General features: G+C 48.3%; 1 protein-coding gene across 2 annotated transcripts; it reads left to right on the top strand.

Moving 5' to 3' along the window:
• LOC102379781 (zinc finger protein 239-like) lies at positions 1-4773 on the top strand. Of its 2 annotated transcripts, none has more exons than XM_025210196.1 (2): positions 1-182; positions 1288-4773. In XM_025210196.1, the coding sequence occupies exon 2, from the start codon at positions 1299-1301 to the stop codon at positions 2289-2291; it is 993 nt and encodes a 330-aa protein (XP_025065981.1). In that variant the 5' UTR covers positions 1-182; positions 1288-1298; the 3' UTR covers positions 2292-4773. The 2 variants fall into 2 exon arrangements, with proteins under 2 accessions (XP_025065981.1, XP_014377798.1); XM_014522312.2 differs by having other exon boundaries at positions 1285-4773.
• Positions 4774-17781: the final 13008 nt, after the last annotated feature.

Here is a 17781-nt window from a genome sequence, read left to right as displayed (position 1 = left end):
TCAGAAATAAGGGAACTTCCTATTCCCAGCAGCCCATTACCCCAAGCCTGTTGTCTGAGCTTCTGTGCTGGGAGTGCACCAGTGTCCAAGGGGCTGGAGCCCTGCTGCTTATGAGCCACCTCCTGCCCCTGCCAGCCAGCAGCAGGGCACGAAAGACCCTCTGGGTGCTGCCACTGCGAGAGGTGAGTCAGGCAATCACAGCACAGGGTGGAAAGAGGGGGAGGAAAGCAGCAGCTGAGGGCTGAGGAGCTTCTCCCTGCGGGGGTGGGGGGTCAGGCCCCAGTAAGGAGACAGGCGATGGCTGGGCTGCAGCTGGGAAAAGAATGGAGGCTCTCCAAGCAGATGGGTCTGTGCAGCTGCAGCTGGGCAGGGTCCCTGTGCCACTGCACCTAGGGGTGTGTGTTTGTCTGTCAGTCCCCAGGAGGATTGGTTTGCACTGCAGCTGCCCGCCCACAGCTTTGGTGCAACTGAAGGAGGGGGGCGAGAGGAGAGAACCCAACGCCAGGGTGCTGGAGGCCACCCAGCAGGTCCCTCGCCTTGCAAACCGCTGCTAACCTGTGGTGTTTGACATCACCGGCAAAAACACATGAGGGAATCCCTCTGTGTCTTCCTCCTGTTTCTTTCTTTCTCTGCTGCTTCCCCATTCCTTGCTCCTTTTCCCTCATCTCCTTGCCCTCCCCCCACTCTCCCACCCCCATCTTTGTCTCAGAGATTTCATCTCCCCTTTCCCTGGTCCCTCTCTCTCCTCCCTTTCCCTTCAGGCTGTGCAGAGCCGGCAGCAGTGCTTCCTGCAGCTGAAGAAAGCTGCAGAAGGGGAGTGAGTGCTTCACAGGGCACCAGCCAGTGATGAATCGGGATTTCTGAGCAGGGGATCAGATGTGAAGAAGTGCAACTTCCCTCCCCGACAGCTGTCAGAGCAGGGTGTCAGCGGTGCTGGGGAAGCCTTAATAATGGCCTTAAGCCCGGTATTGTAGCTACAGGGTCTGCTCAAAAAGCAGAGGCTCCTAGGGACCAGGGGCTCTCTTACACGCACCAGGGTAAATCCAGATTAATTTAGGACCACTCTGGTGCGAACCAGAACAGAGTCTGTCTCCAGGATGAGGATGGGAAATCGACCCCAGGGTGGAGCAGAGACAGGACTGTCATACCAGCAGAACTGTGCACATTGTTGTAGCAGCATGGGCCCCCCACTAGGCACAGAGACCCTGGCTGAGCTAGGAAGGGCAGGAGAGACCGGGGTGGACATGGCAGGGGGTATGCTGTAACTGGCTTCTTCTGGCCCAGCAGGTGATGGGAACATGAGTGAGAATGAGGAGGAGAGCCTTTCTCAGGACAGCTCAGCCATTGCCAGCCCCCATGGGGCCCTTCCGGACGTTTTCATGAGGGAGGTTTCCCCAGGGCATGGCCAGGACCATGGCTGCGAGGAGCCAGTGAGCGATTCCCCTGAGCCAAAGTCCGCACCTCCTGGGGGCTGCGAGCGGAGCTTCCAGAAGCGCAAAGACACAGCCGTGCCCCAGCGCACCTTCCTGGGTGAGAAGCCCTACATCTGCATCGAATGTGGCCAGAGCTTCAACCGCAGCTCAGACCTCATCCGCCACCAGCGGATCCACACGGGCGAGAGGCCCTATGCCTGCCCAGACTGTGGGAAGAGCTTCAGCCGCCGCTCACACCTGGTGCAGCACCGTCGCGTGCACACCGGAGAGAGGCCCTACAAGTGCCCTGACTGCGGGAAGAGCTTCAGCCAGAGCACCCACTTGGTGCAGCACCAGCGCAACCACACAGGCGAGAGGCCCTACGTGTGCGCTAAGTGCGGGCGCAACTTCTACCAGAACTCAGGCCTGCTGCGCCACGCCAACTTCCACACAGGCGAGCGCCCCTATAAGTGCAGCCAGTGTGGCAAGCGCTTTGGCGACAGCTCCAACCTCATTGCCCACCAGCGGCTGCACACGGGTGAGAAGCCCTACAAATGTGCTGACTGCGGGAAGTGCTTCAGCGAGAGCTCCAAGCTCGTCATCCACCGCCGCGTACACACAGGTGAGAAGCCCTATGTGTGCCCCGACTGTGGGAAAAGCTTCAGCCAGCGCTCCCACCTGGTGCAGCACCGCCGTGTGCACACTGGGGAGAAGCCTTACAAGTGCCCTGAGTGTGGCACCTGCTTCAGCGACAACTCCACCCTCATCCGGCACCGCCGCACCCACACAGGCGAGAAGCCCTTCCAGTGCCCTGACTGTGGAAAGAGCTTCAGCCGCAACTCCTACCTGGTCTCACATCGGCGTGTGCATGTGTGGTAGGCACCACCCATACCTCTATCTTGCCCTGCCCTGCCAGCATGGGCTCAGGACACCCTGAAACACAGTCACAGGGGTGGTGCAAACAGCAAGGAAGCTGTGGCCATGATGCTTCCAGTTCCACAGACCTGGAAACCAGTGAATGTGGCAAAGCAATCAGCCTGTTTATTTCTCATCCTCTTATTTCAGAGCACAGGTAAAGATGCCACCAGGTGGTTCAGCTCTGCAAGCAATCACTGTAGGCTGCAGGTGTGTTTCACTCACCCTGCTGGTGGCCTCCTCTCTTTGGCAAACATCCCCTACAGGGATGAAGGATAACTTCTGTCTGTCGGCCAGCCCCCTGCTATACTTTTGAACCCACACACAAGCATACCTGACTGGCAGCTCAGAGAGGAGCCCCCACTCTTTTCAATCCAGTGTCAATGCTGAGGTCTCACCATGAATCATTTTAAATAGTCATATCTCTGACTGTTTTACAGTTGCTTTATTGTACTGAAACTATCTGGCTGATCTGTTGAGCTGATATGGCTGGATATCCTAGAAATGAGAAGTTGAAAAGACTTGTAACTTCTGTGATGTACTAACTGGTGCTGTAACTGGCTCCATGACTTCTGTGCCTGTCTAGAAGGGTGGTGAATACCAGCAGCAGGGCCAGGAGAGGGACACTACAGAACTCCTACCTGTGCTAAAGATGCTGAGATGAGCCTGGGGTTTGGGAAACTGTTGGACATGGAAACTTGTGACTTTCTTGTTCTACAAAACTCACTACTGTCCAAGGGATTGGGACTCCTCTTTGGATGTCTGACGCTACTTCTTGACTCTCAAGAGCCAACAAGAAATTATTTTCACATATTTAAAAGCTACATTTTGGGAGGGGGAGGTAGGGGAGCATGGAGCTTTGCTTGCAGTTTCTGGAGAGGAAGGGACCTTCGTATCCTGCTGCTCAGGGAAGAAGAGGAGAAACTTTCTAGGCTGGAGGCTTTTGTTTGCTAGGTACAAGGAAATGGACGTCTGTGTTCACAGCTCTTTCTTCACAAACCGCTTCAGACCAGTGACTTTTTGGTTTTTACCTCCCCCAGAGTCTGACTAGGGGAGTCACCTGAATGCTGTATGGATCCAGAACCATCAGTGTCTCATTTGATCAACAGACTTTTGAAAGGGGAAAAGCACATTTCAGTCTGCAGGCTCACTGTCAGCAGGACTGAAGGATTTAGGTCAAAGGGTCAGCTAGGACTGAGTGACTTTTATTGGTCTAACTATTCCAATCTCCACATTTCAAAAAGAAACCACAGTGAAGGTCTCTGAGTGCCTGCTGCATGGCTGATGTGATGAAAGCCATTCAAAGCTGAGCAACAGGGCCTGCTATTTGAGGAAGTCCCCGCAGGCTCGGCTTGCCTGTGAGTGGAGTTTGCTTTTATGAAACTGAACCAATCCAAGCACTGAAGCAGATAAAGGGAACTCAAGCCTGTGTCTCCCAATGCAGAAAGACCAACTCAAAGGAAAACCCTGGCATCGAGAATCTGGCTTCAAAGAAGCAGTGTCCGTTCCTTCCCTGAATGCTCCTTCCCCTGCAGCTCTCAGAGCATATCATATCCGTCTACAGGCTTTGTAAAGTGCTGTGTACATTTACCAATGCTCTAAAGATATTGGTGTGAATTTATTTCTGGTTAAAACTCTTTATATCAACTTATTTAAAACTGTGTGCAGATTCAGTGTGGCCTTAGGGGTCATGGCCCATCGTCTGTGTAGGTGTCAGTACAGCTAAGGCTGCTTGCAGCTCTTCTGAAGACATCATCAGTGGTGTCTCTGGAATGTTGTTCTGTGCAGGATTACATTTTCTTTGGTTCCTTGTCACCCAGCTGAAATCATTAGCTGCCCCATGTCCAGTTCTCCCCTCTGTGTGATCATCTGGCCTGAGAAGTGGGGGATCTGAGCACTGCCATTTCCTTGCTCTTGCAGAGTTTACGAGGCATGTTCTGGGCCTAACAGGAGAATGACTGCTTTTGGGGTCCACACCTTCCCAAGCAGTATCTAGGAGACAGGCACATGAGTAAGTCTATAAGGTCCCTGAAAACTACAAGGCCCATTCCCTGGGAGGCTGGGCATAGGGTCCCATCCAAATGGGGTGCTGCCTGTGTCCCCCTACCACCATTGGTCTCTTCTTTCTGGATTACAGTTAGATGTTACTGGAAAAAACCCTGGAAAAAGATAAAATTTCCTCATTTAAAAAGAAAGCCCTCAGGGGCTCTGACATCCAGGTATGCTCTACGCCAGCTGTTATTTCAGGTGCCCAGGTCCTCCTGCCAGATTCATGGTGCTCTTTCCTGCTATGCTGTTGGTGCTTAGATACTGCAGTGACACGAAGGCACTTTAGAGATACCTAAGACAGATAGATGAATGGATGAATAATATCTCTTAAATTAAATCTCTCTTCCCAATGCTCTGGGTTATCCCGTCTTGTTTTCTCCCCAGTGCAACATCTGAAATACCCTAGTATCTTGACTTCAGAAGGGACCAGAAATGGTATGTACTGTGTGTCCCTTCACAGCAAAAGAGCTTAAGAGATCATGTTGAGCCAGACTCGGACCTAACTGTGGCCTAACTGCCCCTTTCCACCAATCACCCAAGTGATTCGTAGCCATTAGGCCTTGAGTGACCATAAGGCCAAAGTGACTATAAGACCATGATAAACCAAGCTTGGGAATATGCCGAGTGCAGGGGAGATCCCCTTCCTCAGAGATGGGGCATTCAGGGCATGTCTAGGGCAGAATGGAGGAGGTACGGGGAGACTGAAGGCACAAGGAAACAGAGCCAGGGCAGTGCAATCTCTTGGTTGCTCCCCTTTATCACAGCAGCAAAGAGTGCACATTGGGGCTTCTCTAGCTCATGCTCTGGGGGCTTTTTCAGATGTGGGAGCATAAAGGTGCAGAAGGGTTGAGCAAATCGCCTAACATTGTCCAGTCTAGGCATTCAGAGCCAGGCCTAAACCATTAGCACACAATGTCCCAGGACATGTCTCTAAGGGTAGGTCTACACTGAAGTCACTGCCCTGACTGCAGCTTGTGTGAACATACTCATGCCAGCTTTAAACTTGTTGGATTAAGCAGCGGTAACTCTAGTGCAGATGGAGCCCTTTGTGTCTTTGCTTTTCCACGGCAGCTCTGATTCAAACTCAGCACCAACAGGCCATTGTCTGAACCTGTGAACATGGGTCTGGTTGGTTCCTCATCTGTCACCTCCTTTATATGGGGCAACACCTTGAAGCTTGAAGTAGTTATTTATAGAATATTTGCATGCCCAGAGCTGCATCTGGCTGGGGATCCTGGTGCTGCTTCAGGCCTGCTGCTTGCTCTCTGTCCACCACAAACCTGTCAGGTGCCCTCACTCACATGCTATTAAGGACTTGACAGCTGTGCTCAGGCACTGCCTCCCTTCCCAGATGCCTCCTCAGATCCATAAATGACAGCCAGTGGAGTGTCAGCATTGTGCTGAGTTAGACCAACAGCTTTCCTGAGGGCCCTTCTTCAGGTGGGAAAGCTGCCTTATGAGGCCAAATCTCTGAGCATGGCAAGACTTCTTTGCTCTGCTCCGGCACTGTTCAACTGGCCTAAGGGATCTGCTGCGGATCCTCTGCAGTTCAGGACCAATGTTACTAATGCTCTGTCACTCCTGTCTGAGGAAGCATGTGGGGACCTGACATGAGCAGCCCCTGGCAGCCCCTGGAGCTGTTGTCAACAGCTATAAGTTACAGCAGCACAAACTGTCCCAAAGCAGTACCTCTAGTCAAGGATGTGCCACTAACTCTCTCCCCTCCTGCTGGCAACCACAGCAAAGCATAATTCAAAAAGACCTGGAGGCGGGAGTCATGGTAAGATGAATGGGGACTGTATGGAGTAGTGGATTTGTAGTCCTTGTTCTCATTGTGCAGCTGCATAACCCTGAGTTGTTGGCACAAAGTAATCTCTCTGCAAAGTGGAGTGAAGCTCCTTAATCAGCTCCTTAGCAGTATTGTGAAGTTTGACTGAGGCATGTGCCTGATAACCCAGCTAAACTAACCCCAGAGAATGGCCTGTACTTGGGATATACCACACAGGATATAGATTATGAAATTATCCTCTGCCTCCATCTCTCCTACAGCCTTGGACATTGCAAGTAGGTTGGGGGCTGGCAAGAGGGAAGATGTCTCCACAATGCTGCTGTAGTCTAGAAAGGCCCAGAGTGGTACTGACTGCTGGAAAGGCCTCTAGAAGGCTTTTTCTGGACAACATGGGTTAGAGCAGTCTTGAGGTTGCTCTAATTTATGCTAAGCACCACAAAAGATCCTAGGAGGATTGAAAATAAGGGAAAGGGCAAGGGTGACTAAAACCACACACACGCACTCTCCTTTCTGCATAGAATATAAGGAGTCAGGTAAATAGATTCATAGATTCATAGACTGTAAGGCTGGAAGGGACCTTGGAAGATCATTGAGTCCAGTCCCCTGCACCAAGCAGGAAAGAGAACTGGGGGTCAGGTGACCCCAGCAAGGTGACTGTCTAGCCTCCTCTTGAAGATTACTGATTGCACCACCTCTGGAGGGAGCTTATTACACAGTCTAGACACCCTGACTGAAGATGTTTTTCCTAATGTTGAGCCTGAATGTAGAGAATTATTAGAGTTGGGCAGCTGCAGAGGAAGAAGTCAGTAGCAATACATTTCAAGAAGGTAATTTTGAATTGGGAACCTGTGAGAGCAGCTGATTGAAGTGGCTCACAAGCCACACCAGGACAAGGTACCACGTCTTTCCAGAAACAATGCTCAACTGCAAAAGAGTCCTACCAGCATGTTTCCCTAAGCCAGGCTTTCGACTCTTAGCTCGGATGGGGCTGGCTTGCTCTGACCTTGGAGAACTGATCTGTTTTGTTTACACCCTGCTCCCTCTGCCTCTGCGTAAAGCCACCCAACCTGTCAGCTTTTTCACTGTCAGTTTTGAGAAGTATCTCTTCCTTCATACCAGACTCCCTCTCCCTTTCTTTACCACCATTCTTCACAGGACAAGTGTCAGTCAATCTTCCCTTTCTCAGCCTTGGCCAAAACGCCCAGTTGCCAGGATCAGAGCTAAGGAGTCCCTTTCCACAACTATCAGGCTGGCTATTGTGTTTGTGGGGAGGGTTGCTTTTGAAGCCCCTAACAATCTATGAATCTATGAATCTATAAGTCAGTGTTTTACCCGTTCTGCCTGGTTTGTTTCACAGGCTGTTCCCAGGGGTCGGATATTGATTTAACTCTTTGCTTTCCAGGTAGACATCAAGCTGAACAGGGAAAGTCATGCATAATACTCAGCAAGAACTACTCTGGCACAAAGCCTGCAGACCACTCCAGCACTGAACAAGCTGCAGAAGTCAGCATTCTAGGTATAGCTGTGCAATTACCAGATGATACTCAGTGGCAGAGAAGAGAACAAATAGGTCATTTTTTTCACATCTGGAGAGAAGAGTGTTAAAATCCAAGAGCTCCCATCTTCTTGTGTTCCCAGAGAGAAGCAGGAAGAGGGTAAATGACCTGTTCCTGGCTCTCGGTGCCCCTGAAGCCTTAAGCAGCAACCTGATGCTGGGTTAGGAACAGGCTGAGTCAGCTCAGCACTAGCAGCTGTGGAGAGTTCTGGGTACTGAGGCTTTGGATCCTTACTGGGAGATGAAGGGAGGAGCTGGTTTCCTGTATCCAGCTCTTAAGAGACAGCCAGCCCTTGCTCACATTTAGGCAATGCCTATGTATCTGGTCATGACAATAACTGTGCTTCAGTGTGAATCCAAGGCCTCTTCCTTGGAACATATGCAGCAAGAGTGTGTGTGGGTGGGTGGGTGAGTGGGTGTGAAAGACATACATTTCTCTCTCCAGAAGCACACACTTTTGGACTACTTTTGGGAATACTCATGTATACCATTTCCCACATGCGCTTAACCAGAAAAGGGGCAGGAGTGCTTGTAAAGAGGGAAGCCTGACAAAGGGTATATCTACACTCCCCACAGGGTGTACTTCAGCAGCGCAGATTTCAGTGTGGGCTGTACACAGTGTTCCCTTAGACTGCTAGCCTGTGCCAAAGTCCCTGTGTCTCCAGACCACTGCTGTTGTCACCTGAGCTAATTGGGGTACACTGAACCATGCTACACACCTTCTGTGGCAGTCCCAGCATATCTAGAGAGAGAGACAGACACATAGAGGGTCAAGTCATTACTAGGGAAAAGTAAAGGTAAGTGACTGTTGTGTGTAAGAGTTCATCAGATAAAGCATGAACCATGGCTGCAGAGAAAAGCTTAAAATGTAACTCCTGAAGCTGTGGAACTGGAAGACTAAGAATGACCCCAGGATTGTTATATTAAAAAAACAAACAAAAAAAACCTCATGATTTTAAATCAAGTTCATGATTCTGAGGGCCTGATTCCTGATATTTGAATACTTGGGGTTGGTAATGCTGTACCTCAGAGGTCTTGTAAAATCTCTATAGTGAGGGGTCCTTTAGCCCTTCTTTTGGAAAGCACAGTTCAATTTTTTCCCTCATTTATCTGGGAGACTGAGCTATTTAAAAACACCAAAAGCAGCTCAATCTGCTGGCTCCTGCAGCAGGCCAAGAAAGTTTGGGAAGAGTTGGACTGAATCCAAAAGGAGGTTTTGTGGTCATATTCTCAGAACTTTTCGGGACAGACTTAGACACTGGGATGGTTAAACAGAGATGCCTTGAGCAAGGGGTTGGTCTCGGACTGGACTATCATTTGGCCCTGTTTTTCTATGGCTCTATGACTCTCTGTTTTGCCATGTTCCATCCTAGTATAAGGTAGTGTCTATGGTAAGTTAGTGGTAGGAATCCTTGGAGTGTCTGTGCAATTTCTCATCTGTATTCAGAAGAATGCCATGTTCACACATACACATGGATACATGCACACACACTCATACATGCAGAGACACCCTCAAGGAACCCTCTTGTCCCAAGAGGCATGGTGAATTGGGAGCACCTGGCATCATAGAAAACAGTTAAGGGCATGGACACACATGGCTTAACCCATTTTAAATGTGGTTTAAACCTAAAGCAGACAGACATACAAGGCTGTTAAACCAGTTTAAAGCAGCCTGGTATGGTTCAGAAGTGCACCTAGAAAATGAAGCCCTAATTTGAATCAATTCACTGTGAACCAGTTCAGTGTTGTATATGGACACAAAAAGTTCAGTGACACAGGTCTGGTCATCACTCTAGGTATCCCACACTGTATTGCTCCCCCTCCTCCCCACTGCTGCATCTGGCTGCTCTGGTATGTAGTCAAAACTCTATTGCCCCCCCCTCCCCTTTCCCCCTTTGTTGGCGCTTTTTATCAATGAGTTTCCTTCCAATGATGATTCCACAAAAGTGATCTTTCTAACAACCAGCTGGGTCCTCACTTCCTACTTGACTGTGGTCCCTTACTTCAAAAGACTGGATCTAAGCACTCCCTCTGCTTCTTCTCAAGTCAGGCAAGCTAGTATTAGTGGCAGGCTACTGAACCTTGTTTAACTGATGTTTAGGAAAGAAGGGAAAGAAGAAAAGTAAAAACACCCCCAGCCACAGGGTATCAGCTCCTTACGCTCCCAAAGCATGTATGTAAGCAGACCCTCTCCCCTCCCCTGCCCCCTGCCTGCTTGCCCACTGTAAGGCCTGCTGGGCCGGGTGTTCGCTCCCATCCCCTGATATCGCAACTGCAGCACTTCACTCGTTTGTGAACAGATTCCCCATCAGTGGCATTTGGGAGTGGTTCAATCGTTATGTGTGTCTGCACCCAGAGAGAATGTCAGGAAAAAGAGAACAGGAGGGAGACACAACACTGCAGCCCACAGGAACCAGAGCAAAAAGAGGACTGAGGGCTGAGCTGCAGCTGGGATAAGGACAAATCGGTAGGCAATCTCCATAGCAACCTGTGCGACTCCTACCAGGTACAGCCCAGCACAGACTCCCTCCCCCAAGTCACTAAAATGCCAGTTCAGGGATAGTGTGATGGGCTTTGGGTGACTGATCCAACAGGCTCACTGGCCTAATGCTAACCAGAGGTGTAGCAGGGCAGCTCTGTGCTGCAATGTACAGGGAAGCTCTGGCTGCTGCTGTGCCAATTGTGCTAGCATGATTAGCCACCATTGTGGAAGCATCTGCTTTTGCACTGTCCCCAAGCTCCACAAAAAGCAGCAGCCAGGGCTGATGCCCCAGTCACCACCCCTCTCCCCTTTGCCTCCCATTATGCTACTGATGCTAACCAACTTGTGGATGGTGCATGGGGCCTGGGCAGAGCCAGCTGATGAAATTCCCCATATTGGCTTGCTAAGGGACAGCCTGTGGGGACCTGGGCATCTCCAGCCCAGTGGAGTTACTCCAGTCCAAATTGCTCTTTCTGTTTCCCTTTACTTTTCTCCAATTCTTTCTCTCTCTCTTCTCCCCTGAAGAGTCATAAGCAACAGGGTCACATGCTGAGAGACAAAACGGCCTATCTAGGGTGACTGATGGGCAGTGTGCTCCCACTCAGTGGTTACCCAGTAAACCAGAAGTAGCTAGCATGTTACTCTTGAGGGGCACAAGTGAAATCCAGTTTACAGGGGGTTGTCAGAACCACTAAGTGAATCCAGTGAGCCATTCAATCCAGTGAGGCCACTTTAGGCTTGTTTCCACTGCCTTGGAGCCTCCGTTTCTGGCAGGCCTCAGAGAGGGAAATTTGGGACAAGTCTGGAGCAACCTCCATGGTGAGGCTCTGGATCTGAAGCGCGCCAGCAGATGCTAGTAGGTGGACTGTGCTGAGCCCTGTCTTCCCCTAGACAGGGTGCTGAAGTGGTATAGCAAAACCTAAACTCTTCTTTTCCTTTCTGGAACTTGCTGTTCCCTTTTCTTGCTCTCCCAGCTAGTGCATCCCAGCCTTTCTCCATTCCTAGCCCCTTATCTCTTCTTTCTCTCCCCTGCCCTATTCCACTTTGATCAGACTGCTTCTGCCATTGCCTCATCCAGGTGGAGCTATACAGTGTGCAGACTTTTCAGATGCTGCTTGTTTCCCTAGTAAGGGCCAGGCATACTGACAGGTCCCAATTTTAGCAAGATTTTACCACTCTGCCTTCAGAAAACTTTCCCTAGTGCAAGCCATGCCAGTGGAGTTGGAAGGCATGTCCCTATTTTTGTCCTTGAAAGCTTTCAAATGTTGACAGTTACAGTGATGAGAAACCTTGCCCTGGATCCTGCCTGCAGCACCAGCAGATCTGTGCACGCTGCACTTAATTACACGGCCCCTCACAGAGCTGCAGATGCTGGGTGAGTAGTGGTTTTTTTTCTGACGTGGATGTGTGATGACGTGGCCATGCCTGTCACTTAGGCACAACAAGCACATGCCGATGAAAACAAAGGGGCTTTCAGGTTACTGCTATGTGATTTTTCTGTTATCCCCTTGCTTGTTAGAGGTCTTTACAATCCAACTTTGGATCAGGTTCAAACTAGGATCCTTCTCAGACCTTTATATTTCTGTGAGATCACCTTATGAAGCCCCCAAGAGTGCATATGAGAGAGTGTTTGGTACCTCCACTCCTTATCTCACAGGTAAGGAGATTCTCTAAATGTTAATGCGCATGCTCGCGCACGCGCGCACACACACACACACACACTCATGTCCCTAAGACTTTCTGGGGCATGGTGGAGAGAGCAGCTGCATTTATATACCAATGCTCATGTATATCTGTATTCCTGAACTCCCCCATACTGGCTGCTTTCCCCAGAAAGGCCTTGAAGGTATCTCTGCAGGCTTAGGAATGCCTTAGTGGTATAATACTCGTGTTATGACTCAGATCTTTTGCCACCCCCTCACTCTCTCTATCTGTGCATCTTCTCCAGAGGCCACAGTTCCTTAGGGAAGAGCTTGCAACCCACATTTCAGCTAAGATTCTCAGAAGATCCCTGGCATTGACACTGAGGCCTTAGGTAGTTCAGACAGATGTTTATCTGGCAGCCTAGGTCCTTGGGAAATATGCCCAGATTTCTGGATACAGAGACTCCTGAGAGCCTGACTAATTCCTGTACAAAATGCAGCCCCACACATCTCACTGAAGACTTTACTTACTCCTGAGGTCTTCTTAAACACTTTTGCCATCTGTTTGTATGGTGTACTCAGATTATATGTAGGTCCTAAGCAACCTTACTTAAGAAAGAACATTTATAGCCCTAATTAAAATGCCTACACTTCCATTGTAACCAGAACATAACATATATTCAATAAAACATCTGCTCTGAGCGTTCATGTTGTGCTCAACTTGACCCAGGTAGTCACTAGCACTCTGCCATGCTAATGTGTTGTGTCACCCAATTTTCTTTCCTTTGAGCAAGATTTTTGACCCTTCCCCTCAACCTCACATTCTTCACAGGATGCAACAAGAAGAAGAGCTACATGTCTTAACTTTTCCGAACCTTTGATAATATCACAGTGCTTTCTTAGTAAGTCAGGCTATGTACTGGATGACTTATACAACTGATAACTGTCCTGTATGGATGATGGAAATTGAATAGGCATTTATGCTTTCCCTTCTATTATCAACTGTTTTAGGCTCAACATATCATCATCTTTCTAATGCTCTAATCCCTACAATTTTGTGGCCAGACAAATTTGGAAAAAATTAGTAAACTTACTGAAGTTTCATCTTTTGTTACATTGTAAGGCCTCTATTTGGGTCAATGCCTTTTTGAAATATGGGTCACACACACATAGATAAGGGTATCGTATATGTAGAACTAGCTTCTTGTGGGAAATCATATTAAATCCTACTATGAGATATGTAATGAATTCAACTTCCTGAAAACAGTAGAATGACAATATGTGTGGTTTCATCAAGTATTGGAAAATCAGTTTGGACCTGAGACTTCTGGTGTAGCAAATGCTCCAGGATAGCATGTCCGGGTCCCAGAGGCAGCCATGATGCTCCCTGGTGGCTCCACAGCTGTGCCCAGCTCTGCCTCTAGGATGCCTTCCCTTTTGTCTCACGCCACGCCTTGCTGTAATCATAGAATTAAAAGGGAGGCTACTTATGGGCCTTAGCATGGGCCCCAGTCCAGCTGAATTTGCACTGGGGTTCCCCAGCACCCTACCGGTCTCAACTACACTACTCCCAGGCCCCTCACTGGGCCTTTCTTGACCATGCCACTGAAGGGCCTTAAGGGATAATTGCGTGGCTCCATTCCTTTCCTACACCATGCCCCAAGCCTCAAGGGTGTTGCTGTATTGTTACTCTTCCATTGGGGCTTCAGCCTCCTCAGCCACCACCCCTTTCCTCGTAGCCAGTCCTTCTAGTGCAGGTCCACTGTTTTGGACTCAGCTTTGAGGCACCAGCTCCAGTCTAGTCCTCTCAGGCGCTAAGCCCCTGGCCCCTGCCCCCTGTTGAGTTGTGTCCCTCTTGGGTGCCAGGCCCCTGACCCCTGTCTGGCTTTGCAGCCTGATGCTCTGCCCTGTTCTGGGTTCAACACTTGTTCAGGCCTTGAGCCTGCCTCCTTGGGCATTAATGGGACATCCATATACCACCCTTACAGTCCCAGCCCAAACCACTTGTGCTAAAGTGAAACTCAAACAATAAACCCCCAGGCTATAACATAAACAGTCCCTCCTGGCTCACCAACATCAAAGCATAAGGGGAAGCGGCCTTGTGCCCCTTTAAGAAGGAAAACTTTCCCTTCTCTCTTGCCAGGATAATGTCCCAGCCCTGGGCTATGTCCTTGTGAGCTCCCCGAGCCTCACCAGCGATGCAGAGGCCACGCAGCAGTTCCTCCTGCATTTCCCCGGTAGCCCTCCTGGCTGGGATCTCCCACCCCTGCAGCTTGCTAGCTCGGCTTGGGGTTATAGTTGTCTCCCAGGGGCCTGCCCCCTTCCAGCCAGGAGACTACCCTGAGCTGACTGCAGGTGCCTACTAATTGGCCTCATTGCCCAGTTGCTATGGTGACCTGCAGCAGCTGGGCCTGCCTGGCCTGCAGCGCTCAGTCTCTGGACTGCTTCTCTCGTAAAGGACCAGACAGCCCCAGGCTCTCTGCTATATCCAGCTGTACTAATTTTTGCTTTGAAACTTGTTTCTCTTCCCCATTCTGTGCTATCACTCTGTGAATAAATAATGTCCTGATACAGAATATATGTAGTCATGGTCAGTCTGGACAGAATTTAATCAACTTTATTGTTTGTTTCCATTACTGAGCACAAGCTCCTTTTGGCAGTAGCTTAACAATAGACAATGTGGATGCATCTACACATTCATGAACGTGTCATAATTACAGTGCATTCAGTTTAGTACCTGTAATGACAGGTACTAACTTAATGTGCCATAATCGGTGCTACTGCGCATTAGTGCAGATGAACGTGGGGTTTTTTGTGACACTACTGTGCATTAGACTAAATCTACTGAGCATTAGCACATTAGCCTGGGCTTTGCCCGCTGTGCTAATACACAGTAGAATTAGTCTTCTGTGCATTAAGTGTATTGTGTAGATGAGCCCTGTATTTTGTGAGGTTTCCTTGTATGCAAATATAAAATGAGGGTCTTTTTTCCTCATGTTGAATGGGGGGAAAAACCTTGTCTTATATTTAATTAAATGTGGTATATATATATATAAACTACACATATCAACCTAAACTACATATGTGTCTGTCATGATCAATAGGCATGTCATAATAGACCTGATATAGAATATTTAAGACTCAAATAGAATGAAGACCTATATATTCAGATGCCAAAATCCCAGTGGACATCAGCAATTCAGAATATTTGAACATCTACAGTTGATCTCAGACTGCATCTGATACACCAAGAGATCCCTTTTCGTCTTCACTAAGCTTAAAGAATGAAATATACTGCCAACAGACACCAGTTGGTGATGCAATGCATTGCAGGCAACTTCTGGTCACATGTTTTGGTCAGGCTCCATTATCAATTATCTTTGGAAAGAAATTATAAATGGAGTTTACATGATTTTGAGTATAACACTGGGACTTTTAGCTAGTATGTGCATTCTTGGGTATATGCCTGAGGAGTTCAAATTGAAACCTTCCCAGATTTCACTCTTATTGTTTGCCTTACTAATGATATATAGGATTATATTAGCACATTGGAAAAGTAGGACATCTCCTAAGATTGAAACCTATTATGCTGAGATGGTACCTAAGGAAAAAAAGTCATATTTTGCAGGCATAACTGCTTTGACAAGTATGGTACAGTTTGGGTATGTCTACACATTCATTAATGTGCTTTTGCTACTGTGCATTAAATTTAGTACCTCTAGTATGAGGTAGTAAATAAATGCATATTAGACTGACCTAATGCACAGTAGCAAAAAAGCATCCTGTTTTAGTAATGTTTAATGAGAAGTAGCCTATTTTTACTGCACATTAACATTTTAGCATTTTTTTATGTGACACTTTAATGTACAGTAAAATAGGCAACTGCACATTAAAGCGCACATGTAGACACGCTCTTTGAAAAGATTTCTTAGAATACTTTGGTAATTAAATTATTACCCCTTGCACACGTCTTTTCTCCTCTTGTACCCCTCCCTCTTTTCTTCTTCCTTTTCTTTTTCTCTCTTCTCTCCTTTATTGGTTATTGATCATGATAGACACATATGTAGTTCAGGTTGATATGTGTAGTTTATACATACACCACATTTAATCAAATATAAGACAAAGTTTTTCCCCCCATTCAACATGGGGGAAAAGACCCTCATTTTACCTTTGCATACAAGGAAACCTCACAAAATACATTGTCTAACATTAAGCTGCTGCCAAAAGGAGCATATGTTCAGTAATGGAAACAAACTACAGTATAAAGTTAATTAAATTCAATCAACACTGACCATGACTACAAAGTACACAACCCATATGGGGCAAACAAATGGATTAAAACTTACCACAAGAATAGATTAGTGCAGCCCATCTGAATGAGATATATGGTAGTACCCATCACTGCTTGGCCTTTTGACTAAGATCAAGTGAGACTGGGGCATCTGAACCCCAAGGTCTCTGGGCCTGGGGCTTGCATGTAAGATGCCTGACTGGATTTGGGGAGTATCTGAAGCCCCAGACAAATGTGTCTGGGAGGGAGGGTGCTTGCCCAGTAGTAGAGCCACACAGACTTGACAATTGAGCTCTGCTCAGTCAAATTTTGGAACTTGAATATTGGACTTTGCCCAATAGAATCTGAAATTGATTTGGCCTTGATAAAATAATTAAAATGAATAAAACCTGCCTAGCACTGCGCAAGCTTGGGGACCTGTTTACCCTGGGGGTCTCCATCCTCTGTGAGGAGGTAAAGATCCTTGGGGTGGATTTTGACATACAGCTAAAAGGCCAGAAAACATGGGAGAAAATAGAGGCCAAGGTCAAAAAGAAACTGGGTATATAGAACACGCGCCACCTCTCAGTGGGGGCACACATGGCACTCAAAAGGCTGGTGTTGCTACTGGTGTATACTGCACTGGTCTTCCCCGTCTCAGAGCAAAATCATCTGCAAAGTCCAGAGGGTAATGGTGTCTTCTTCTGGAGCTACAGATAGGAAAAGGCCATGAGTATCATGCTGTACAAGACAGTACAGGCCAGGGGCTGAGGAATGCTGGACATCCTGATGTTTCTCTGGCCCAAATACATGAGACAGATCTTCAAACTGGCAGCTAGGCCAGACTCTAAAACAGCCTGTTTCATGTAGTACTTTGCAGGGCACCTGCTGTGACATTGGGAGGTGTACATACTGCCCAACATGCACTCATGGACCATGGAAGGTCCTGGATCACGTTCAGAACAGATACAAGTTACAAAACAAGGCCTCCAGCAACCATGATAAACCACTGAACAGACACAAGTTACACAACAAGGCTCTGGCAACCATGATACAACACTAGATGCAGGAGGTAGTAAGGACAAGGGGCAGACTGTCACCCTTGGATGTACTACCTGGCCAGATAGATAGACGCCAGGCCATGTGGAAGCAAATCTTCCACAAGGACCTGCAGAATGACACAGGGACTTGAATTGGCAGGTAGCCCACCAGGCATTCCCCATCCAGATGCTGAGACACAGAGAGGAGCAGAGAGGCTCACCAGCCTGCCCCAGGCAAATCTGCTGGTGGTAGGGGGAAACAATTGATCATCTTCTCTGGAGCTGCCCATATACCAGGGAGGTGTGGGGGACAGTAAGCGAGCTCCTCCAGATGATAACAGGGGTCCAGACCCTAACCAGAGAGGCAGAGCTGTTCAGACACCTGACCAAGCAGCAAAAGACCCTGACAGTCCACTTCAGCCAGTTCATCTCCTGCTTCAGGAACACCTTGTGAAAGATCTGCTCATATACAGACACATGAGCCTCCCACATGAGGACTGCATCAAAATGGGAGTGAGCGAGCCACTGCTGTACTATAAGACAAAAGGAGATGATGGGGGAAAGACAGTGGCAAATGCATGGAAGAGGAAAGAATGGTGCAGACTGTTCAGGAATGAAACCCTAGA

The sequence above is a fragment of the Alligator sinensis genome, unplaced genomic scaffold (genome assembly GCF_000455745.1).
Source record: "Alligator sinensis unplaced genomic scaffold, ASM45574v1 scaffold35_1, whole genome shotgun sequence".
Classification (NCBI taxonomy): domain Eukaryota; kingdom Metazoa; phylum Chordata; order Crocodylia; family Alligatoridae; genus Alligator; species Alligator sinensis.
Note: the sequence above shows the minus strand (reverse complement) of the source record. Positions and strands in the feature narration are given on the sequence as shown.

Bases quoted from the DNA above. Each gene is read 5' to 3' on its own strand.
- LOC102379781 (XM_025210196.1), top strand. From the start codon at position 1,299: ATGAGTGAGAATGAGGAGGAGAGCCTTTCTCAGGACAGCTCAGCCATT.